This window comes from Notechis scutatus, chromosome 1 (assembly GCF_049901735.1).
Source record: "Notechis scutatus isolate UNSWTSFEM ecotype Mainland chromosome 1, rNotScu1.2, whole genome shotgun sequence".
NCBI lineage: Eukaryota > Metazoa > Chordata > Lepidosauria > Squamata > Elapidae > Notechis > Notechis scutatus.
In genome coordinates this window covers 326121339-326147562 of record NC_142009.1, presented here as the reverse complement: position 1 = coordinate 326147562, position 26224 = coordinate 326121339, and the positions used below count along the sequence as shown (strand labels likewise).

Here is a 26224-nt window from a genome sequence, read left to right as displayed (position 1 = left end):
CATCAGCTGCAGCGATTCCCTCAACAACGGTGGCAAGAAAGGTCATAAAAAGGGGCAAAGCTCACCTAACAAACACCTCATTTAGCAATTTTGGGCTCAGTTGTCGTTATAAGTCGAGGACTACCTGTACATTTTTATTTTCTAAAGGTTTTTGGAATCAGATGCTGCTGCTTTCTTATATGGCTCGTGTGGTTTGCTCAGGAACAGGAAAAGGAGTGGTGAAAGGCAGAGTGAGGTGAAAGAGGCAATTCAATATTAATGCACTTTTACTGCACTGAACACTTAAGCTATCTATTTGTGGTACAAAAGCATCGAGGCCTGTATGGATCCTTAACACTCTCTGCACAGGAGATTCCTTCACGGTGGATGTAAACTCATTAGGGCTGCTGCGTGTTACTGATCCTTCCTGTAAAGCCATCCACTCAGTCGGAGTAAGAAAAAGGAATAAAACAACAGAACCGACTTCCACAAGCTACAGACATGAAAAGGAGCTTCAACGGCATTAAAACTGACTTGGCAAATGTGGAATGATGGCAAAAAATAATAATTCAACCCTTCATTTTGTGATTGTTTAAAAAACAACAACCATATACTCAGGATATAAATTTTACAAATAGATACATTTGTTACAGGTAGTCCTCATTTAGTGACTGTTCAAAGTTACAACAGCACTGAAAAAGTGACTTATGGCCGTTTTTCACACTTAGGACCATTGTAGCATTCCCATAGTCACCTGATCAAAATTTGGACGCTTGGCAACTGACTCATATTTATGACGGTTGCAGTGTCCCAGGAGTCATGTGATCACCTTTTACAACCTTCTGAGAAGCAAAGAAAGGTCGTAAAATGGGGCAAATCCCACTTAACAAATGTCTCACTTAACAACAGAAAATTGGGGCTCAATTGTGGTTGTAAGTCAAGGACTACCTGTATTGTATTACACAGATAGATAACATAAAGTGTGTGCAGTTAAGAAATACATGCATCTATAGTTATCAACAACTGGCTGTTATTCATGAAGTACAAACCCAACTACTGTGTTAAGAGGCTGCCAATCTCCAAATATTTGTTTGTTTGTTAGATTTGATTATACAGCTGCCCATCTCTAAGATGCAATTCTGGATAGCTAACAACACATTAAAAACAACAGCACAACAATATTAACAGGACATTTAAAAAAAACAAAACCCTTCAACTCACGCTTGTCATTTGAAGCCCAAATGACCAGACTCGCATCATCCTACTCTGGACATATTATGAGAAGACCTAACTTGCCAGAGAAATCCGTAATGCTGGGAATGATAGAAGGAAAGAGAAGAAAGGAGGTGACTAGCAGCACGGGGGAATGGACTTTACAGTGGTGTTGGAGGCACCACTGACTTAAAAGATGAGGTTAGGAATGGATTTAATTTACTTATTTTGTCAAGCATGTATGAAAAACAAGTATGAAGATAACATATAAACATATAATTTTTTTCAAAAATAAGTGTAAAATTGTTATGCTAGGGGTTGAAAATAACTTGACAGTCCATAATCTATGAAATAAAAACCCTGCAATGGTCACCCAGAATAAATCCAGGAAACATTCAACAAAGCAGTATCATTTCTTGGGCCATCTAAAGTTCAATCTCTATGCCATGGAATGCAACCAGGTCTCCAGTATTTTGTGAAGAACTGACTGGATTGGGCTGAGTCTGATCTTCCAGGAGCTCTGACAGAAAGGGTCCACTCCCTTCATCCCATTAGATGGCATTATTTAAATGAGGGGACTAAGAATATTGGATTCCAGTTGGACCTGGTGAGACAGGGACCAACAACCATTTCCACTGAATGGAGGGAACAGTTGGAGAACACAGCAGTCCCCCTAGGCAAATGTGGAGTTCTAGTCCTGCCTTAGGCATGAAAGCAAGCTGGGTGAGTTTGGGTCAATTGCCAGGAGACTGAGTTCTAGTCCCACCTTAGGCATGAAAGCGGCTGGGGTGACCTTGGGTTGGTTATTCTCCCTCAGTCCAACTCATTTCAAAGGGTTGTTATAGGGAAAATAGAAGGAAGGTATACCGAATGTGTTTGCCACTTAGAGTTATTTGTAAAAATATGAAAGGCAGGATTCAAATAAATACATACAATTTTCCAGAGGGTATAGATTTTAACTGCCAGAATTCTTATCCACGGCCATGCTGGCAGTACAATTCTGGGAATTGAAATCCACAAATCCAGTTATGTCCAAGATTGGAAGGCACTACTTTGGACTGCCAATGTGGAAAACAGGATGTTGAATGCCATCTGATCCAGCGAAACATGTTCTTTTAAAAAAAATATGCTTCAAAAATCCCCCCAAAATTACATTTCTCCGCTTAACATTCTACCTCTGGCCTAGTATTAAAGGACTGAGAAAAAGTGGCTTGCCTGAAAAACAAAGCTAAGCCAGGGTGCCACTTGTTCCTTTTCAGCCTTAGAGTGATATGCAGAGCAATTCATTATGACTTGCTCAGCAAACCCTCGTTAAAAGATCCTGGCTTGGCATTATGGGTGAGTGGACATTACACAAGATCACATTAGACTGCAAAGGGAGCGCCTAAGTTCACGTTTAAATGTCTCCTTAAAAAAAAAAAAAACCGTTCAGCTTAAGACTAATCGCTCCTATGCAGCTTCACCTATCAAGAGAGTGGCTTGGGAAGATAATAGGGGAAGGTAGAGAAACCACAGAGAGGTCGTTGAAGAAAACATGGGATCAAAATGTAATAAATATTTGTGTTTTCACTGGAGAAAGACTGAATGAATGTTCTTGTCCTTTGTCACAAACATGGCCTGCCTCAACAGCGTTAAATCCATCCTAGCTAGCAGAAGGAACCAAACTTGACCATTTACATCTGAAAGGTGGGTGAAGGAGGCAGAATTATACGGTTGAGGTTTCTTTTTAAGGCTGAAGTAGTTATCAAAGACTACTTTTGTTGTGGGTGGTTACAAGAGAGCTTTTTCTTCTTTTTCTCTTTGCCGTAAAAAAAATATCTCCCCTTCTCGTTGCCCCAGCTGGTTTTCAAAGAAAAGAAGGGGGGAAAAAACCAACACTGCATTAAATTTGGCCAGGATGTATGGGGTGGGGAAGAACAGAAAAGAAAGGAAAAAAGTGAGAGAGGGAAGATAAGATTACACATTTTTCAGTGTTCCTGTCAAGTACTGTGCATTGTTAAAAGAAAACACTGGGCCCTTTCTTTGCAAGTAACCTTCCTCGTGCACACGCTCTGCTACTCTCTCTCTCTATCTCAGATACGGAGAAATATGTTCTTCTCCGTTTGCAAACTGTCCTGCTTACTTGCACATACATTCAGTTTGGGAAGGGTGACTACAAAGAGTTCAGCCAACTCGGTTCTACATTTCTCCTCTTGATGACTACAAATCAAAATCAATATGGGGTTTTTCTTCTTTGGTTGCATTTTCCCTTTAAGCCAGTGTTTCTGATTTGGTAAGTTGAAGATATGCTGATTTCAATTCTGAGAATTTCCCAGCTGGGCAGCACAGCTGGCTGGGGAATTCTGGGAGTTGAAATCCACACCTCTTCAACCTGCTAAAGTTGAGAAACACCATTTTAAATGGTAGCTTTCATTGCAGAGAATGAAAGCTGAATTACTTGGCAGCCAAGGTTAGGAATATTTTACCCAAAAGATCTGAGAACTAGTACTGTAAAGTCTTCTGCTGTATAGGTAGTCCTTGACTTACGACCACAATTGAGGCCTAATTTTGTTTCTAAGTGAGATAGTTCTTAAGTGAATTTTGCCCCATTTTACAACCATTCTTGCCATGGTTAAGTTAGTAACTGGTTGTTAAATGAATCTGATTTCCCCATTGACTTTGCTTGTCAAAAGTTTGCAAAAGGTGATCGCATGACCCCAGGACACTGCAACCGTCATAAATATGAATCAGTTGCCAAGCATCTTAATTTTGATCTCATGACCAAGGGATGCTGCAATGGTCGTAAACGTGAAAAACAGTCGTCACTTTTTTCAGTGCCATTGTATCTTCAAATGTTCACTAAATGAACTGTTGTAAATCGAGGACTACCTGTATTTATTTTCAGATTTGACCAGTTCAGATGGATTCATCATTCCCAAAATAAATATTTCCCAGATCTGACCTTTTGACAGGAGATTCCGAGGATGTTCAAAGTGTCTTCAGAAGACGTGTTTGTAGCAGGGGTTGAGTAAATACCGCAAAACTTAGATTGTCTCCTTAACCCAGAAAATAACTTTTAATTTGACCAAGCACTGTCCCAGCAGTTGGAAGCATCTAGTTGACCTTGGCTGGTTCCAGCAGGGCCAAATTTAGTTTAACAATTGGATGGGAGACCACTAAGAAACCCTGTAAGTTAATTAAAGGTTGGCACTTCCAAGTTGGTGCAAAGAAAATCAAGGGCTGAGTTAGGGTGTCTTCACTTCTGACTTTAAAGACTTGTCGTTGGAGGACTGGGGTGGGTAGGATAGTCATTTTCATTACCAACAGCATATTTCTCTCTCAATTTACCTGCAAGGTACCTGTCAGGTGACAACTCCTATATTTCAATTGTGGATAGTTTGAATTGCAATTGGTCTTAACTGAACCTTTGCAGCACAAGATTGAATGAGTTCAGTTTAGTACAGTGATCTCTGTTGTTCTTTTCTCTGCTTTTTCCCCATTTTACAGATATTTTCTCAATAATCCTTTCTTTCCTTTTTCTCTACAATGGTCCTTCCTTCCTTCCTCCTCTCCTTTTCTTTCCTTTCCTCTCCCCTCCTTTCCTTCTTTCCTTCCTTTTCCTGGCTTTGCATGCTCAGAGTTAGGACTATCAGATACAAAATGCAGAAAACTTCACCATCTCAGCAGCTTTTAAGATATGTGGACTTCAACTCCTACAATTCCCCAGCCGGTATTTCTGGAATTCCCCAGAATTCTGGGAGTTGTAGTCCACACATCTTAAAGATGCTGAAGTGGAGAAATGATCCAAATAACTACTAGACAGCAGGAAAGGGAGGCCAAAAACATTCGTTGCTGCCTCCTATTGCTCAACCAGATTTTTACAGCTAAGACCTTACCCCACCCCACCCTTATTCCAGGTTTAATGGGACCCTCAGAAAAATGCGACCACAGATGTTGTAGTTGAATGAACCAGTGGTTTTCAATAATCTCTTTGCCTTGAAAATTGAAGCAGGGCAACCTCAATGGACTCACTTGAAGAAGTAAATATATAATTCATATTTAATAAATTTGATGATGGGGTCTTTGGCTTCTGCATTCGTGCATCAAAGAAATTCTATTTTCTGAACAGAAAATGCAAAGACCAGCTCCCTTGGCCTTTATCCTAGATACTGTCATCCTGGTTGATACATTCTGTTTGATAATGTACTCTGAGTTCTTAAAAGAACATGCTTGATCAAGAACAGGGACAAATTCCAATATTAATCTAAACGGTTTGGCAACTTTTCTGCAAACCCATTGAATTCAGGATTGCACATCAAGGGTAGTCCACTTACCACCGTTTGTGAGCCTCTGGAATAAACTGTTCTAACCTGGGAAATGGCAAAAACTCTTTTTCTAATATATTGATGTACTGCCAAAATAAATTCCTGTTCACAGTGCCCACTCCTGAAATTAATTTATATTCTACCAAGTAGATTCATTTACGTTGCCTAAGGGAGAGATGAAAACACCTGGAGACAGAAGAAAGAGAATGTGAATATTTTGGAGAACTGCAAAATGGGCAGTGGAAACAATGCTTGAATTATTGGGGACCGGAGAACCTTTCCCCCAATATCCTCAGGGCTTATATCTATAGGAGACAATTTTTGGCAAAAAAAAAGATTGGCAGCATTGGTGGTGTATATATTTCATCAATCAATCCTCCCAACTCACCCGTTTTTGAAAATAGAACATGGAATAATAGAGTTGGAAAGGATCTTGTAGATCATCTAGTCCAGCCCCCTGCTCAAGCAGGAGACCCTATACTATTTCAGACAAGGGACTGTCCAATCTCTTCTTAAAAGCCTCCAGTGATGAAGAAGCACCCACAATGTCTGGTGGCGAGCTGTTCCACTGGTTAATGGTCCTCACTGTTAGGAAGTTTCTCCTTCATTCCAGGTTGCTTCCCTTCTTGATTAGTTAACACCCATTGCTTCTTGTCTTGCCTTTCATTGCTTCGGAAAATAGGTTGACCCCCCCCCCCTCATTTTTTTGCCTTCCAAACTCACAACCACAACACCCCAGAAGCTGCTCGATATAAATTTAAAAAAAAAAAAAAACAACCAAAAGGTGAAGCAAAGAAAATTGTTTTTTTGTTGTTGTTGTTGTTGTTCTCAGAAGGGAAAAACAGCCAGGAAACCATAGCAGAACAGACAGCAAGTCCCCAGTTGAAGCAAGAAAGCGACTCTGAACGGAGAGGAGAAGAAAGGGAAGTCCTGGAGTGGTGAGAAGCAGCCAGGAAGACAGGAAGAGAGAGAGAGAGAGAGAGAGAGAGAGAGAGAGAAGCAGCCGAGGACCTGGATACAACTCAAGCAGGTCACTCTGAAGTCCTGGCTAGGAGTGGCACAAAGTTTGCCAGGGCTATTTTGAGCTTTTCGGATCACATTGGGAAACTCCTCCAAGCTACAGTGGCACCAGCAGCTGCCGTAGCCACCTTGCCAGGAATACGGATGTTCCCAAATCCGTATTGTGTGCTATGCCCGGCTCCCAAACAACAGCACCAAGAGAAATACTTGCCAGGGTTTTAATCTTTAATTGGGGAACTGCAAAGCGGGAGAGAAAGAAAGAGAAGGGGGGAGGGGGAAAACCCCCTCCATGCCACTCTGAATTCACAGAGAAGCAGATTTATCTCTCAGCTGGATGGTGACATTCTGTGCATGCCTGGAATAGAGCAGAAGCAATTTTGGGGTGACAGCAAGGGGGAAATTTGAAGCAAAGATTTCTTTTTCAGAACTAAATCAACCATTTAAAATCCCCTAAGGGTATTTTTTCCATAAAAGACATACAGCAAAATTATAGCTAAAGAACCATAATGCCAGTTCTTGAAAACCTCTCCCAACTCATTCCTGAATGCAAAAACACTGGGCATTTTCCTTGTATGCCAGGTCTTTGTTTTTTGGAATTTTGGGGTTAGGAATTTGCTAGGAATTCAGTGACTAGTTTCCAAATAAAACCCAGTGAACGACAGAATGACTGATAAAAACAAAACAAGAGGACTCAGACCAGCAGAATTTTACGGATGGAAATCAGCGCTAAAAAGTCTACGGAGTTTCTCAGTCAGACAGGTCAGGATTGCCCCAAAGGTGCTTTTTCAAAAGGCAACTGGACTTACAGTTACAATTTCAACAAAGCAGCCCTTTCAGAAAGACTGCTAATGACCAGATGACTGCAAGGAACATAAATCCTTCCACACTCTGCCATTCAGTCAGAACTGAAGAAGCTTCTTGGATGAGAAGTGAGACCTCTTCAAGGAAAAACAAAGGAAGTCCATTTGCCTTTTGAAAAAGCACCTTTGGAACAACCACAACTTGGATGCCTGAGAATCTCCATAGACAGTCCTTTTATAGACAGTTCCACCTCCACCTGCATTTTTCAGGTGACCCTGAGGGCACAGATAAACTTCCAGGTGGCCTCAATGACTCTCAGAAAGAGGACTAACAACCAGATGACTGCAAGGAACATAAATCCTTCCATTCTCTGCCATTCAGTGAGAACTAAAGAAGCTTCTTGGATGAGAAGTGAAACATCTTCAAGGAATAACAAAGATAGTCCAGTTGCCTTTTGAAAAAGCATCCTTGGGACAATGCTAAAAGCCATTTCTTGCTAAGCAAGTGAGCCTTCAGGAGAAGGATGCATTGTAAAAAATAAAATTGATGTGCCCACTGAAAACAACCATTTCCCTTCTAAGTGTCACTAACAGTTCTCAAAGGTGGGCAGCTCAGCCTTTCAGATAAGTTAATTGCAAAGAGTTTGGTTGGACTTATAGCAATAGCACTTAGACTTATATACTGCTTTATAGTGCTTTACAACCCTCTCTAAGTGGTTTACAGAGTCAGCCTATTGCCTCCAACAATCTGGGTCCTCGCTTTACCCACCTCGGAAGGATAGAAGGCTGAGTCAACCTTGAGCCTGGTGAGATTTGAACTGCCAAATTGCAGGCAGCCGGCAGTCAGCAAAAGTAGCCTGCAGTACTGCACTCTAACCACTGCACCACCGTGGCTCAACAACAGAGTGTGACTAACCCAGTAAAAGTGTCAGGAAATTGGCAATTCAGCATGTTGTGAAAACCCAGCCCTTGATATCAAAAGTTATGTGAATGAGGCCAGTACATTAAGCCATAATACGGTTTATTAGTTGGCAGTTGTGACGCTGTTTGTTTGCAGTTTGCGGTTGCAATATGTTAAGATTTAGAGTTTACCTATTATAGGAGCTCCTTCCTTAAGGCTGTACAACAGCACTATAACGACACTTCCAACCTGTTCTTTTTGTTTCGGTTTTGTGATTATCAAACCTACCTCTCACCAGTTTCTGGAAGTCCATGGCTTAATTGCTTGCTATTTTGTAATGCATGAAAGACAAGATATAATGCAAACCTTAGCTTAATATACCTTTTAAATAATTAAGAATGTCTTGGAAAGCTCTCTCTATACCTAGGAATCCTAGAAATTGTGAGTCTTCCCACAAATATCACCCAGCCACACCCAGCCTATGTCTCCATCCTATCCACTCGTTTTTATTCCCACAAAATGGATTCAAGCAGCTCCATGTAAAACATAACGAAGAAGTCATCTCAATACATGGGAATCTTGAAAAGGGTGGCAAGTAAAGGAATATGTGCCATGATATCATTACGTACCTGGTGTCACATGTCATCAGGCAAGTATTAAGTTGCATTTTGTCCATGATGACATCCTGTCATTTTGAATCATCATTGTGATGTATTATGGCTTGTTACAGATGTCACTGGCCAGACATCACTGGCCTAAGAATTTATGGAGAATTTGTAAACTAGTGCTTATTTATTTGAAGCTATTGTTGTTATTGTCATTAGGAAAAATGATACCTGGCTTATCAAAGTTATCTTAGGGGGAGGGATTTCATTTAATTTGGACGCTTTTGTGATCCCAGTCATTTAAAACCTCTTTTAGAGTCAGCATTGCTATATTTACTTTGTAAAATGGTAAGACTAATAGACATTTTGATCAAATAAAAAGCACATGCCTCCAATTAAATTAGACAGTTAAATTTATAAGAAATGTATCTTGATTGAAGTGTAAAGGACATATTTTTAGCATAAATATCTGCTTTTTTATCTGCAGATGGAAAGAAGGCAGTAGCTTTAAAAAACATTTTTTTCACTCTAAGGAAGGAAAAAAGACACTGTATTTTAGAAGAGTTAGAAAGAAAAAGTTGTGGTATAATAAGAAGAAAATAGGACTACTTCTAAAGTGACATACAGATTTAACAACCACAATTGAGCCCAAAATTTCCACTGCTAAGCAAGATATTTGTTAAGTGAGTTTGTTATGATCTTGTTTGTTACAGTTGTTAAGTGAATCACCGCAGATGCTAAGCTAGTAACACAGTGTTTAAGTGAATCTGGTTTTCCCCATTGACTTTGCTTGTCAGAAGGTCACATGACTCCCAGGACACTGCAATCATCTTAAATACATGCCAGTTGCCAAGCCTCCAAATTTTGATCACATGACCACAGGGATACTGCAATGCCCATGCGAAAAACAGTCATTAGCCACTTTTTTCAGTGCTGTTGTAACTTTGGACGGTCACTAAGGAAATGGTTGTTAAGTTGAGGATGTAAAATCATGTCTAAAATCCAAAGTTTGATTATTTCCCCACAGACTAAGCAGGCCCCCATTTTAATTAATCAGACAAATAATGAATGAATGAATTCTTAACTCTCTCGTGATTAAATGGGCACAAAGAATCTTCTCTAACCAGATGATGGACATTATTCAAAGACAGGCTTTAAATCTATTCTTTCTGCATGACCGTTTTGAAAAATAGCTGCCAGAAGCAGCCTTAGGACAAATTAAGCTGAATTTGCTTATTAGATTGATGTTGACCAAGGTGGATGCGAAGCTCAGGAGAAGAACCAAGTGACACATTGCATCGCACAGAGGCATGCAACATCTTCCTTTGGGAGAGAAAGCTTGTCACACAACCATTGCTACAGAAGCAGCAAGTGAGAATGGCACCTGGCTTGCAATTGGGAAGACCCAGGTCAATAATCCTTAAAGCTTCATTTAATGTGCTATCGCTCAACCCAGTCTATTCCACAGAAATAAGAGGAATATTGAAAAGGAAAGGAAAGGAAGATACAATTAAGGGAGTATCCCCTGCAGAGCTTTTTTTTTTTTTTTTTTTTTTTTGCTCCAAGGTAACTCCCATTTTACCATCCTATAATCCCTTGGGCATGAATTTCTTAAAAAAGAAATCCTCTCCAAGCCTTGAGTGTCAAACTCAAGGCCCACGGGGGCCACCCTGGAAACAATGAGACTGGCCCATGAGGCCTCTGCCAGTGAAAACGGGCTACCGAGCTCCGTTTCTGGCTGCGTTGGCCTCCTGCAACCCTCTGCCAATGAAAAGAGAGCTCGGGAGGACCCGTTTTTGCTGGTAGAAGCACCGTGGGCCAGTCCCTCATTGTTTCCAGGATGGCCCCGTGGGCCGGATCTAGCCTGTGGGACTTGAGATTGATACCTCTGCTCTAGATCAATTTCCGGAAGAAATCTGTAGAGATCCATAAGCAAAATTGAGACCGTGCGGCCCTCCCGAGCTCCATTTTGACTGGCAGAGGCTTGCAGGTGGCCGTTGCAGCTGGAAACAGAGCTTGGGAGCCTGTTTTTGCTGGCAGAGCACCCGGGCTGCCACAGGCGTCCCTGAGTGACATCGAGCAGGCCACGCCCACTGTAGCCACACACATACCAGCCCGCCCCGAGGTCAAACACAACTCTGGTGTGGCCCTTAATAAAATCGAGTTTGGCCCCCTGGTCTAGGGAAAAGGAGGGGGTATTTCATTATGCCCCCTGTCAAAAAGCAGCATGATACAATATAGAGAGAATCATCTCTATTTGTCTCATCGAGTCATCAAGCGGCCTGGTTTTCTCAGTTTCCTTGACTTGTGAAATGGGCACAATGTATGGTTACTTACAAAGCTGACTCAAGCCAAACCGCTGGCTAATTACATTTCTATTTCTTAACGAAGAAAACTTTTCCCATGCTCGGAGATCCCTTATTATTATTATTTTTTAATCTTTGTGAATATTTGTGGGGGAGAGAATTCTTAAGAACGGGATTTTGGCTAGCATAACAATTTTTTTCTCTTTTTTTTTCAATCTCTAGTCTGCTGTGGCCACAGACATTTGGATTTAGAATTCTGAAATGGACTGGAGAAAGAAAGAAATAGGACTGCCAGGAGTTTGATCCTGACCAGCTCAAGGTTGACTCAGCTTTGCATCCTTCCGAGGTTGGTAAAATGGAGACCCAGATTTGGGGGGCAATATGCTGACCCTGTAAACCGCTTAGAGACAGCTGTAAAGCACTGTGAAGCAGTCTATAACTCTAACAGCTATTGCTATTACTATTGGAGAAGCCAGAATCTACCCCCCCACTCCAATCTTAGAAGACTCCTATGGGCCAGTCCTTCGTTAGCCTAGCTTACCACAGAGGGTGGCTTTTGGCGGGAATAATAAGAACAGGGTGTATTCCGGATTGATTGATGAATCAAATGTATATAGCCATCCATATCCCCCAAAGGGGACTCTGGGTGGTGCACAATAAATAAAACAGCCAACATAAAACAGATAAAAATCTAAAAGCCACAGTAACATAACAACAAACATACATTGTTTTAATTCCAGATAGAAGCATAATTCAGAGACCAAAAGCTACATGATCTTAAGAGACCCCATTCTGGATCTTAGCAGAGCACACCAAAATTCAGAGAATGCACTCAACTTGTTCTGCAGCCCTCTCCAAATTCCATTCTTTCTGTTTATCGGAATATTTTGTTACAAGGTGCAATCGTACTAGATACTACTGTATACATTGTCTAATGAGAGAAATGTAAATGTAAACTCTTCTGAGTTATAGCAACGACTTTCCTTAGCTCAGTTAGGAACTTTTAATAAAATGAGTCTTTTCAGAAAAAACGGCACCTGTATCGCATGGCTGCATAAACTATTGGGCTAGCTGAAACATGGTAACCCTTACATTGGATTCTGGCAGATTACAGTCCTTCTGTTTTTTTTTTTTTCCTGTTTTTTTCCTTTTCGAAATATTAGCCTTACAGAAAAAGAATTTTTCAGGCAAAAGTTTAAAAAGTCAAAATGGTGGCCAGAAGAGTCAGAATCAAAGCTCTCTCTCTTTTTTTAATGTGCTCGCAGAACTTTAATTGCCAACTTCAGCTTTGTTTGACCATACTTTCTATACACCTATGTACACACCTCTGTATACAGTCTGATTTGAAATAAATAAACAAATAGATCTCACGATTGTACCTACCGTCATGTCATTTGTTTTCCAGTTTAAGGCCCTTTCTCAACTAAGGACTAACTTTAAGGAAATACACTGTTATTTTTAAAAAGGCCTTCCGTATTCATTCAGAAAATTACAGTGCTTCCTCAGGGTCACAGTGGAAAGTAGATTGCAAAAAGGAACTGTTCGGAATTCAAAAGTTTGACACTTCAGCTGAGCTTTGAAACTGGATCAAGTATTCATTGACTTTCGCCAAATAATTCTGCTTCTCTGCCACTCTCAATCGTACAAGCTGGAGGCAATTGGGGTACGCCAAGAGTTTAGGAAGACCCCCATCCTTTTGAAATGGCCTAAATGCAGCCTTTCCCAATAAAAAAAGAAAGAAAATAAAATTGCAATCAGCCCCATTTGCTTCCCACATCCAGTCTTCGGCCTGCCCAGAACTAAGAAGCTGCAAGCTGAGATCCCTGTATTTTGGGGAAATGGTTTTATAGAATATACACTTTTCATTTGCAGTAAGGAACGAGTTACACTGGGACGAGGAGTCTTAGTGTTCAATAATTAAATAAAATATCAGGAATCGATAAGAGCGAGAGAAAGAACAGCCTGCCACGCTCCAGGGGACATAACTATAGAAAGTCCAGAGTGAGGCTGTGCCAAGTCAAAATGTGCCTGCTCAAATATTTGACCCACCACAACATCAGGCATGCCTGCTACAAAACTTACAACAGGGAAAAGAAGAAAACCCATAGAACTAGGGAAGAAATTGCAATGCCTACCCAAGGTGGAGGAGCATGGTACCCTAAGTGGCACATGGGAGCTGTAGTCCCCAAATCACAGCAAAACAAAGGCCACTGATGGGAAGGTGTGATCCAGGCCATGTACTTGTTAATACAACTGGCTTGCTCTACGCAGTGAAAGCGGACCCAATCTGCAGTAGAATTCATGGCTTATCTACTTCCCATGAGCGTTAATACATTTCACTTGCTATTAATTCAAAATGCAAAGGACAGCATCTAAGCCAAGACATTGTACATTTTGTGTGCATTTTACAGAATATATTTGCTGGAAACTTTTCCACAAGCAATGAACGCTCTGGATTCATAGTTTGGCAAATCCGCCTGACAACTTTCTCATAAAACATACCCAGCATGAGGTGTGAATATTTTAAGGCATGAAGGAGCTGCACAGTTGTAGCAAATAACTACGTGCACACACACACTTGGGATTGAACAAACGGCAGGGCACACACTCTTCCCTCCCATCTGGCTACACACTAGCACCATTTTTCACACATGCATTCCGACATTTTTACACACACACACACACACACTCACTGAAAGAGCATACAAGAAAGACCCATATGCTCAACAGCTCCAATAAACCTTCTCACTCTGACAGCTGCACTCCACAGCCAGCTGCACACATTTTTACACACCTTTTCTGGTACAGGCACATTCCCCGCCCCCCCCAACCCTGCTTTCCTGAACCCTGGATGGTACCAATAGGGCCTACAATGCAAGAACCTCTGGATGCATTCTTAGATCCAAAACCCAAGAGACTAGAAACCCATTCCCACATGTGTGGGGGCGCTCATCTTCTCTAACATTGTCTATCCCACATTTCTGGGGGCACTCGCCTTCTCTAACACTGTCTAAAACACACGGTTTTGCGCACACACTTGTTTTTAACCTTGGATTTTCACGTAAAGCAATCACTACTTCCTCACTCTTCCTAAATCTCTCTAAACTTAGGTTGCAGGAAAGGGGTTTAAAAGGAGAGAAAGAAAAAAAAAACTCCACCCGTTCCCGTTTAACCACCTGTCTGGTTCAAACGGCTGGTAGACCCACAGGGGGATTCCCACGTGCACCTGGAACAGAAAGAGCCACCAAGCCAAACCTGCTTCCTTTCCAAACCTTCCACCAAGTTGTCAGCATGGGGTATGGGAGAATTAACATCGCCCCCACCCCCACCCCACAGACAAACATATGTCCATCAAAAGACCACCCTCAACCCCAGCTCTTCCCTCAACCCGGTACCCGATCCGACCCTTCTGCCTCAGCCACATTCGGCGGGCAAAGACCAGCGGTCACGCGCGCGCGCGCGCGCGAATGCCGCGCAGAGAAAAAAATAATAACTGTTTCGGAGTAAAAGCGGGGAGGCGCACGCGGGGGGTGGGTGGGGGGTAGAGGAAGGAGGGTGGGAAGGAAGCTGGCAAGCGAAGAACAGAAAGTAATTAGCAAGGATTAAAACGACCTGCCGGAAAAAGGAAAGGAAGGGGAAAAAAAAAAAAAAAGATCTGACGGCTAGTGCAGCCTCCACCGGAGGGGCTGCAGAACACAACGCCAGTCCTGTCCTTCCTTCCCCGTTCTCCACACACACACACACACACCCGCCGACAGACCTGCACGCGCACACACTTTTTGCAATTGGCAGAACTACGGTTTCTTTCTTTCTTTCTTTCCTTCTTCTTCTTTTTTTTAAATTAATTGCTGGCGGGGTGTGGGGGGAGGGACAGCGTGGTGGAGAGAAAAGGGAGAGAAGCGGGGATCCGTAAACCCAGCCGCCTCGCGACCAAACGCAGGCAATCTGGGGTGACCAAACTGCAGGGGAGAAAGCAGGAAAAGCCGAGGAGAAAGCAAAATAGTGAAGCGAAGCGCAGCAGGGCGGGAAGGAAGGAAGGAAAAGGAGGAAGGGGGGTGCGAAGGAGAATGTTCTCCTTTGGGGAGGGGAGGGGGTTTGAGAAAGCTTTTTAATTACCTGGGCGAGGCAGAGGGGTGAAGAATACATCTCCGAGCTTTAGCGGAACAAACGGCGGAGGAGGAAGAAGTGGCGATGATGATGAGGGGTGGGGGGGGAGGTTTGAAAAAGCAGATCCAAGCGCAAAAGTTACTGAGTCATTTTGGCGGCGGCTGGAACAGTTTTCTTGACTCCCTCCCTTCTCTCTCTCTCTCTCTCTCTCTCTCTTTCACCCTCTCACTCTCTCTTTCCCTGGCGATGGATCAGCTCGGGGAGGGGGGGGCGGCAGAGGGAAGGGAGGAGACGGCGAGGGAGGGAGAGAGCAGAGGGTGGGACCAAAGAGGGTGGGGAGAGAAATGCATTTAAGAGGAGCGGATTTAAAAGAGCATCGGGAAGGGGGGGGGGGGTGGGGGGTTGTTTAAAAATAAATCAATTAAGGGCGCGAGAATCGCATCAAACCGCCGGAAGAATTACACGCAGGCGTCTGTTATAGACTCAGGGATAAGTAATAATTTTAAATTTTCTTTTAATTCAGTGCAAGCGGGTCGGGACGGGGTGTGTGGGGTGGGAAACACAGCTACTGACACGAAGCCGTGGGAGCGTGACCCGGTTGGTGCCCCACGGAGTTGGGAAGAGGCTTTTAAGTCCCGAAGAAGCGCGCGGTTACGGTCGCAGTTTTCAAAATGGGGGTGAAACAGATGGACTAACACTTGATTGCTCCGACAACCTCCCGGGAAAAGAAGGAAACGCTGGATCCATCCTCTTCCGAAGAGATCCGTCCTATCCGGAAGGGATAGAATTTTTATTACTACTACTACTACTACTCAACTAAAGAGTTGAGGGAAGAGAGAGGATTGCAAGTCGCTCCCCAAACTCTTCTTTTTTTAAGCGGCTGGAAATAGCCCTTAACAAGTTGGGAAACACAGGACAAAAACAAGTCTGCCTTTTAAAAAGTTTTCCTAAGAAGCCCGGGGGGGGGGGAGAGAAACGGCAATCAAAGGCCTAAAAGGGAATTTGAAATAAAACAGCACAGTTTAAAAGAAGGAGGAAGGATAAAGCGGTTCAGCTCCTACAGCAAGTCTGCAGGCAGCCAAAGCTGGCCTGGTTTTTGGAGGGGAGGGGGCGCAAGGAAGAGTTCTTGGGCCTTACTTCCGAGTAAGCGTGTACAGACTGGGGAGATGACAATTTGGAGGAAAGCCAACTAAAGTTGTCCTTGAAAAAGCTACCAAAAAAAATAATAATCCCGAGTGAAATGTTAGGAAGGAAAAAGTAGAATTTTAGAAACAACCTGTCCAGAGGCAGGAAGAGACCAGGAGGGAAAAAGTGAAAGGAAAGGCAAAAGGAGAGTAAAAACGCGATCCGAGGCCGTCCCTGTAAAATCAATTCGAGTTCTCCTTTTTCTGCCTACGAGGTGGTGGCGACCTCATTCTTCTGTAAGGTAGCCGAAGCTATCCAAATTTTTGTATGAAACTTTCACATACGTTTTTCTGCAAGCAAGGAAGACAGGCGGACAAGGCTCTAATTTAGAGAAACACTTTTCCCTTTTTTTATTTTTTGCAAAAACCACCATCCTTATTAACACTTTTAATCTCCCATCTGCAAACAAACATATGTAGTTTTTAAAAGGGGGTACAGGCATGCATGTCACTGCCATCCACCGACTTCAGCGCATGTTAAAAACTTTGTCTGCCTCTCCTTCGCCAAGGGAATTACAGTACAACTCTATCTCCGTCTGCCTGATGTGGGAAATCCATTTTAAAAATCGTGTTCACAATAATCATAAGGTGCTGCTTCTCTGGACATGTATTCTCTGGAATGCTAAGGATATTGGGGAGAGAACTGTGAAGTTTTTCCAGCCATTCTAAGCAACTTTATTCACCAGTCCCCGTGAATTCGGTGAGAAATGCTCAGCACGTCGAGCGTGCAGTATTTATGGAATTTAGGAAAACATATTTTTTTTTAAAAAAAGAGCAAATTGAATCAATTATCTACTCAGCAACTGGAGGTGGAAAAGTGTGAGTGAGTGAGTATGAGTGTGGGGTAGTATTAAAATAAAAACAGAGCCAACGCGCGTTTTCTTTCTCCAGGACTTTCCAACTTCCTATCTTGGAACAGGTTTCGGCTGTCACTGCTCCAAAATACAGTTTGAAAAAGCAATCTTAATGTAGATCTCCAGACGCTGGAATTCTTAGCTCAGAGAAATCTAGCCCCCTCCTTGATATTCGGCGTTTGTTCCTAAATAATGAGGTTTCTATGCCTCCCACTTCATAACGCAGCCAGGCCATAGCGCCAGGCAGTGGAATGAATGGAGAGAGGCCGAGAGTTTCTTCCCTTCTCAAATCCTCTTTTTCCTTCGGTTATTCAGCCCTCCCCACACTGGAAAGGGAGGGGAAAGGTTAGCCACCCTTTCTGGGAGCAGCTCTTCTCTTTGGTCAACAGAGGCCTGGGGGCGACTCTACGCTTACTAGGCAGGCCCACCCAAAGAAAATGCCCAGCGCTCCCAACTTCGGAAGCGCAGCCCTCCAGTCTAGTTTTCGACACATCACCAGTTTCTCCACAAAGGTGGGATCGAGACTGAGAAGCGAATCAAAAGAAACTAGGGGAATAAGAAGAACGGGCGCCTCTGGAACTGGCGGTGGGGTGGGTAGCAGAAGAGGAAATAAACGTTTCCCTGGCAAGGCTGCCAGTTACGCGTCAAAAGCCTCAAGTACTCTCCCGCGGTTAGGCAGGCCGCTTCATGGCAAACTGGCTGAAATTTAGTGACAATCTAAAGTTTTAAGAAGTCCTGTTATTAACGTGCCTGGCACTCAACCTTCTTCATCTCTGGGCAGCTAGAGATTTCCCCTGTCCCAAAAAAGGAACTTTAAAAATGAGGTCACCATGAAGACTAGCAAATTGTCGGCTTGGGGAGATCACCCGCCATCCAGCCAACCACCCACCCACGCACAAAGCAAATCACACGCAAGATCTATGTTATGGAACCCCTCGAGGCCCTTTAATCTGGAATTAAGGCCACTAAAAGCAAATGGGATTTACTTTTTGAGCTGGGAGAGCCGGGACCACGCTCTTCAAACACGGAAAATGTGCGCGCGCAAATCGCACTTCGACTTATTTAGCATCTTGGAGGATTTAAATAGAAAGTGAATCTGGGAGGGAGGGGGAGGAATAATCATAAATAATTTTTACTCTTTTTTTAACAGTGGACTGAGTAAGTCGGTAAATAACTGACAAGTGCGCCCAAGGCTATATCGCCTATATCGCGGAGATAATTGGTGGCTTTTGAAAACGGGCCCTCTCTCGTCTAAGCCATTTAGAAAGGACCTCCTGCCCACCTTACCAAAATGGCATGAGATAAAAGATAAGAAGAGCAGTTCCAAATTATTCGAAAATAAGGATTGGCCTAGTCAGTGACCTCAAGAGGAAGCGGTTGCCTAGGTCTTGGTTTCTATCTTGGTAAGGGGTGGATAACAAAAAGAAGAAAATAAACCCCAAGAGGCATCCTGCATGCAGAAACTCGACCAGGCAGAGCTGGCGCTTCCAGACGTTCTTTCTACCAGCTAATCTTCCAAGTGGGCCAGAAGCTCTTTTGTCACAAGATACCCGAAGCAAGATATTTAAGAGACCAGAAGCATCTTCCCCGGAACCACAGCCGCTAATATGCAGGGCTCCCCACACCACCTAGCTAAGGCGAGAGTGTAATCAGAAGTCTGAACTCGGCCCACGGCCGACCCCAATGGTTTTCCGAGGCAGGCCGAACTCTTCAAGCCAATTCACCTTTTATAGAATTTGCCCTTTGTGCTTCCCGGCAGGTTTCCTTCTCGGCACCTTCTTGATCTACCGACATAGCCATGCTTGGAAGACTCAATCTCTGCCGCGCCTCAGTGGAGTCCTGACTTGTCTCAAGTTAGTATACCTCTCTTTCTCTGCTGGGATGCCCTTGAAATTTTTACTCCCACCCGGCCGACCTCCCCCCACCCACTTCAGAAAGGCTCATTCCACTCTCTGGATTAAAAAAAACAAAACAGAAATGCCTCCTCTCCTGGCTGACAGGTATTTTCGCTCGGTTTGAGTCAAGGTTATATAAAAGCACCGTCGCTCCTGCCGCCCGGCAAAGTCGTGAGGGAAATTGTTGTACGGTAACTGACGCGTCAGAAAGAGAGAGAGTGAGAGTGTGTGCGTGTAAAACAAAAGCAGCCTGCCTCTGGTTTAAATGAGGCCAAGACAGGCCGTGCAGAGGATTTGAGGCGCACCTCGAGGCGTAAACTGGGCCCAAGAAAACAGCTTTTTTTTTTCTTGAAGTTACGTGTCGGGATGTTCAAACGAACCCGGACACAGCGTCTCTTCACTTCTCCGGAGCGCCAGATTCTCTTCTCGTAAAAACTCCCGAGGAGCAAGATTCCTCATGCAAAAGGACTCGGGCCGATTCCGGAACCGGCCACATTTATTTGGGAGTAACTCCCAGTGACTGTTGACAACCGGGTTGACTCCCCCTCTTTCTCCAAGGTGGACAAGATTTACGCAGTTAATTGGAAACGGTCCCAGCCGAGAGAAAAGGCGGCGATCTTCACATAAGGAAAGAATGACATTAGGTCTTCTTACACCAGTCCGTCAATTCACCGCCCCTTCCTTTCCCCAATCATCTTTAGCCCTTCCAAGGGGCGATCCCAAACACCTCTTAGCCGGGAGAAAGCGCCACTGACTTTACTTCTGAGTTTCAGGAATTGCCCCGAGGCTCTTTTTTTGCGGACACACACACACACACACACAGAGAGAGAGAGAGAGAGAGTCAGAGTCCGGCGGTCGCAATTCGTCCGCCAGAAGGGAAGGCAGGAGATCCGTACAAGGAAACGCCATCCTGTTTTGCTTTGACGCAGCAGAAGTCGGCCTCGGTCACAAGGCGCCCGCTTGCCCCGTGCGGAGGCTCCGGTCTAAAGGCTGCAACTGGGGAAGGACCGGCGGACGCGGGACCCGCAACGCGCACAATACAACCCCCCCTCTCCAACATTAAAGCTGGGGTGATGAGGCAGCTTTCCCAATGGGTATCTGTATATACGGAGAAGAATTTTGATCGTGGTGTGTGTGTGTGTGAAGTAAAAGGTCGAAGAGCAAGAACTGTAAAGGGGAGGAGGGAGGGATGCCCGTTGCCGCAAAAGCTGCAGCCGAGGCTGCGTATGTGTGTGCCGGGCGGCCTGCGCGCCGCCTCTCCCCCCTCTCGCCCAGCCGGTGCTCCGCAGCGGCACCTCGCAGCTTCTGCTGACGAGGCGGCCTGCCGCCTCCTGCCGCAGGGCCCAACTCGCTTCGCCCGCGAGACAGTGAATTTTGACGCGCGAAGGGCTGGGGCACCGCGAGGCGGGGCCGGGCGCGGCGGGAGAGCCGCTCTGGAGAGGGAGTTCCTGCTCGGCCTTTCCTGAGCTGGGCGGGGAAGGCCGGGGCGAGGGCGTGGGGGGGGAAGGCTGGAGGCTTATCTGGCGCAAAAGAGGCCGGAGGGAAAGGCAGCCGCCGGAGCAGCCTTGGCGTTGCACAGCCGCCGTGGCTCTCCCTCAACGCTGGGCGTCATTTTCAAGTTCAGCTCGGCTCGCCCGCCCTCCTTCTCCGCCCCCCTCGCCAGAGCGGCCATTTTCCGCTACCTCGAGCCTGGGCTAAGCTGGCTGCTGCCGAGAGCGAACGAGCGTGTGCCATACTTTCGCCCCTCGCCTCCCGCCTCCTGCACAGATCTTACGCATTCCCCCCCTTCCCCAATTCCATGCGTAAAAGCGCACCGGAGAGAGGAGAGCTATCCAGACACTCCGCAGACGCAGCTCGCCTTGGGTCTCCGCTTCTCTCTCCCCCTCTCAATCTCTCGTTTCCCCCCCCGCCTCCCCCGCATTAAACTCCGACACGAGCAGCACTTTGCGGCAACCGGGGTGGGTGGTGGCGGGACGGGGAGAGACGGGTCTTCCTCGGGAGGAGGCACAATGGTTAAGAAGTGCACCGAGTCTCAGGCGCACTCTTAAAAGAGAGGGGGGGTCCCCACTTAAATCAGAACCCATCAACCCCCCTCCTCAGCCTATGGGCGATACACCCCCCCCCCAGCTTTACGGATCTGTAAAATCTGAGTTTTTTCCTCTCGTTTTGCTCCCGGCTGAACTCCCCTCTCTTTGCCCCGATCCACCTGCCGCGGACTTTCTTCCTCCGTTTCCCCCCCGCCCCCTCCCTCCCTCCCTCCAAGAAAGCCCATAAACTTCTCTGGGGCCCCGCCAACCAAGCCCAAAGATTGGAAAGTGAGGCGAAACTTACCATCACCCAAACGAAATTGGTCAGGGCGGAGGAGCGGATTGATGCCAACGGAAGCGAAGCTTGGGGGCAAGGAAGAGTGGGCGCTTTTTTTTTTTAAGGTCCCACCAAGTTCTTTTTTTTAAAAAAATGTATTTATGGAAGTCGAAGGGGGTCAAAATAGTGCAATCTTCCGTCCTTGCAGCGTTTGATCATCTCTCGGGCGCTTTGATCAGCGGGATTAACATCTTAAGGGGGAGGCAGGCAGGCTCGTGTTTTGGTCCCAGCTGGCGCCGTCCCCCGATGGAAAATGGGGCTAAGGAGAGGGGTCGGGGTGATGATGTCCTTTTTGTGCAGCCCCCACCCTCTTTATCTTCAGTTGGGGGGTAGTTGGTGGCTCACTTCGAGGATTAAATTCTTCCCGGGTTGGGGAGGGTTGGTGGATGCTTGTAACTCTAGAGCAACGCACAGAGGTCTTAATAAGGAAGAGGTGGTTGGTAGCTGGTGAAACGGGGCAAACGGGGGGGAGTGAGAGAGAGAGAAGAGAAGAGAGAGAGACACCTCACTTTTCCTGGGACGCCCCACCCTCAACGGGGAAGGAGAGGGAAATGGCAAAAAAAAATATTTAAAAAATCTCTTCTTTCGCTGCCCAGTGCAGAGAGGAAACCAAGCTGCCTGTCAAAGCAGAGGTGATGAGGGTTTGTTCAGCAGGAGAGGGAAAGCACCACAATATCATTTTCCCCTTTGCAAAGAAAATACCGGGGGTGGGGGGAGAGGACATCCTCACATCATCTCCCCCTCCTCCTCCGGGCTAGCACGGCTCCCGCGGCACCCATGACCGACCTCTCTCGCTCTCTTCCTCCCCGCCCTCCCCCAAGTCGCTAGACTCCGCCCCTTTCTCCTCCTCCTTAACGTGGGGCGGGAGGGGTGCTTGAATTACAAGGAGGAGGGGAGCCAAGGGGTCTGGTTAGCGAACCTCCCCTGCCGCCTCCTGTTGGCTTGCAAAGGTGATCCAAGGATGGGGTTTGTAGGGGGGCAGGAGAAAGGATGCTCCCCCAACCCCGAAGATCTAAACCGGGGATGGTACCCAGAGTCCTTAGGATCAAAGGAGCGAGGGGGGGCGGGAAAGAGGAGGAAGAGAGGAAGAAAGATAACATCTCCCCTCCGGTTGGAAAATTCTGTGCATCCGCTCTTTCGATTCGATTGAAATTACATTTTGTTTCAAAGAATAGCATTAGCGGATAAAGGGGACTGTAGCCCCCACCCCCTCCCCAGCTACGCCACTGCAGGAGATAACCGCAGGAGATGACCCCTCGGGGACCAGAGGAGAGCACAGCTGTGGAAGCAATTAGGGGAAGATTTGGGTGGGGGAGGCAAGGGAATCCACTGGGTCTCATTCAGCAGAATAAGCCAGAGAGGCTGCAAGGATGCCCCTTCCTATTTGAAATACGCGAGGACGTTATTTTCTCCTAAGGGTGGAGTTCTTATAAGCTCATCCTTTCTCAATACAGAAAAAGGGTAAGTGTCTTGCTGCAGAGGTGGTCCTCTGACTTACAACCTTTGGTTAGTGACCGTTTGAAGTTTTAATGGCCATTTTTCACACTTGCAACCATCGCAGCATCCCCATGGTCACATGATCATAATTCAGACTCTCAATAACTGACTCATATTTACGACGGTTGCAGTGTTTCCCCCCCCTCCCAGGGAAATGTGATCCCGACCTTCTGACAAGCAAAGGCAAGGGGGAAGCCAGATTCATTCAACAACCATGTTACTAACCTAACAACTGCAATAGTTCACTTAACAGCTGTGGCGAGAAAGGTTATAATATAGGGCAAAACTCACTTAACAACTGTCTCACTTAGCAACAAAAAATTTGGGCTCAATTGTGGTCGTACGTTGAAGACTACCTGTACAAAATATGGGCTCTTAACTCTGTTATTTGAAAAATCTCTTTTCTCTACACTGGGGTGTGAACTCTGGTTTTATCAGTAGTCCCTGAACATATTTATAGCACACAGCTTTACACATAATTTGACCCCTAACCTCTGAACCAGTATTAATAATGTGAAATAATACTGGAGTCATGCTGCAACTAGCGAGAAAGTGAGATTCAACATTTTATGAAAACATACCTCTCTAGTCTCTTTTTCTTTACAGTGGACAATTTCATACATGGGGTTTAGAAACATGGAATGGAAATAGCAGTGTGTGTTGGAAAGGAACAGGAAATTAATGTCCGTATTATGGGGAATAATATGACTAAGTTGTTATTATGTTGGGCTAAGGACTTACAAGAAAGGCATGATTTAAATAGGCATTTGTGTAATCAGAGGGACAGATCTACTAAAGTTCAGCTCTGACCAATTACTTATGTTTTAATCCACCCATTCCTTTGGAGAACTGATACGCTGTTTTCAGAGCCAAAGAGGTATATTGCAGTATATAATTGAGAGAGCAAAGGGAACTGCTGGGATCATACGTAATGTTCACAAATGTGACCTGTACAATCGTCTAAGTCAGTGCTTCTCCACCTTGGCAACTTAAAGACATGTGGATTTTAATTGCCAGAATTCCCCAGCCAGCATGCTGGGAATTGAAGTTCACCAAGTTGCCAAGGTTGAGGTAGGTTGCTTTAAGTCACATTGTGATAAGGTTAGTGTGTTTCCCTAATGAATAGTATAACCAAAGGATAACTAAGCAGAAAGCCATCGCTACTTTCAATAACCATAGCTTATTTTCCCATATTGCTAAAATGTGGATTAATAGTGATTTATGTTTAAGTCATAGAGGTGCATCACCTGAATCCAATTAGATTCAAAGGGATTCGGAAGATCAATTCTATTTGATGTGGACATCTGAATTAAATTGGCTCATTTGTCTGAATCAGATCCAGTTTCAAGCCATCCAAATGTCCATATGCAGAAACTTGGTTGATCAAATCCATTCAAGTACATTTCATTCTGATTGGTGAATCAAGTTAATCCCTCTGCTCAATTTGTGGAATTGCTAGCAGGGAAGAGAACATTTACTCAGTAGTATCAAGCAGTCCTCCTGGAAAACAATGCAGAAATTACTGCAAAAAAAATAGTACAAAGCAGAATTTTCTCTTTAGGTCCTAAGACCTGATATACGCAAACACATATGTGCAGTCATTACTGAGAATTCTAGGAGGAAGTTGACACACAACTTGTGTGTGTGTGTGTGGTGGTATTTGTGAAACTAGACTTTAAAAAGTTTAACTTTTACCACATATAGGCAGTAGTTCTGATCTGGATCAGCCTACTGTCTACAGGTAGTCCTTAACTTACACCAGTTCATTTAGTGACCTTTCAAAGTTACAACAGCACTGAAAAAATGACTTATGATTATTTTTCACATTCATGACCATTGCAGCATGTCTATGGTCATGTGATCAAAATTCAGATGCTTGGCAGCTGACTCATATTTATGATGATTGCAGTGTCCCAGGGTCACTGATTCCCCTTTTTCAATCTTCTGACAAGCAAAGTCAGTGGGGAAGCCAGATTCACTTAACAACCATATTACTAGCTTAACTGCAGTGATTCACTTAACAACTATGTCAAGAAAGGTTGTCAAATGGGGCAAAACCCATTTAACAACTCTCATTTAGCAACAGAAATTTTGGGCTCAATTGTGGTCATAAGTCAAGAACTACCTATACTTGTCAGATAACAACAACGGGAAGTGCTATTCGGCCCTAAAATACAAAGATGCCTTGGTAGTGGACAGAGAGGACTTGGGGGTTGGACTAGAAGACCTTCAAGGTCCCTTCCAATAAACTCTGTTATTCCGTTCTGTGATTGCTTGTGCTGCAGAACGAGAATATATTCTTTACCATGGATAACACTAAGCAAGGCTTCCATGTTTGATGGAAACCTGCCCACAATTTATATTCTATATGGCATCTGTTTTCAGATCACACCCTTTAAGAAGGAGTCAGAGAAACTTGGACAGGTTCAAAAAAAAAGCAAGAAGGAAAATCAGGAGACTGGAAACTAAGCCTTGCAAAGACAGATGGAGGGAACTGGGAGATGGGTTAGTATGGCTGCCAGCTTGTGGGATTCAGTTTCCAAACTGTGCTTGCAGGAAGCTGCTCTACGAAGCACTGCTTTTAAAAATACTTTATTGTTATTCATACTTATATTCATTTTTATGCAAGGAAAGAGGAACGGGTGTTCAAAGATATGGTCAAAAAATCAAAATGCATCACACAGGTAAAATGGGTAGCGTTTCAATTAGATTGCAATAAATATTATCTTGATTTTTTTGACCATACCCTGGAAGGAAGGAAGGGAGGGAGGAAGGGAGGGAGGGAGGGGATATGATAGCTTTTGTCAGGTACCTGAAAATATATCTCATAGACAAAGCCCAAGAGGTATTCTCTATCATACCAAAGTGTCAGATATGGAATACATGGACTTAAGTAACAGGAATAATGATGATTGAATAATACATCTGCAGGATACCAGATTATACAAGGTTTATCCTATATAGCATTTCTGCCCTGTGCCCAGAACATCTCAGTATCTACAGGTTGCCCCATTGTATTAATGAATGCAAAATTAGAGTTAGTGTCTTACTTTAAGGGGAGGGAGGAGGAAATATAAAATTAGAACTATTTGGTTTCCTGTCTATCACTAAGCTACCCTTTAATTATTTGCAGCAATGAATCATCCCTAAAAAAGGACAAGAAGTTATACCTAAAACGGGAGCAATGATGTCAAAG

The 26224-nt window shown here is 44.5% G+C and overlaps 1 protein-coding gene and 1 long non-coding RNA gene across 6 annotated transcripts in view; one reads left to right on the top strand and one right to left on the bottom strand.

The window, feature by feature from the left end:
* Positions 1–22348, bottom strand: part of NFIC (nuclear factor I C) — a 181673-nt gene extending 159325 nt beyond the window's left edge. For 3 of the 5 annotated variants that reach the window (XM_087952603.1, XM_026681082.2, XM_087952606.1), the window contains exon 1: positions 15244–15503. In XM_087952603.1, coding sequence (XP_087808729.1) covers positions 15244–15273 — 30 coding nt within the window. In that variant the 5' untranslated portion in view covers positions 15274–15503. Of the gene's footprint in view, positions 1–15243; positions 15504–21498 lie in introns of those variants that run through there. The other 2 variants (XM_087952604.1, XM_087952605.1) reach the window with 1 other exon arrangement.
* On the top strand, positions 15640–20275 carry LOC148133527 (uncharacterized). Its single transcript, XR_015746957.1, has 3 exons — positions 15640–15727; positions 19032–19125; positions 19941–20275. It is a non-coding gene; the product is annotated as an uncharacterized LOC148133527 (long non-coding RNA).
* Positions 22349–26224: the final 3876 nt, after the last annotated feature.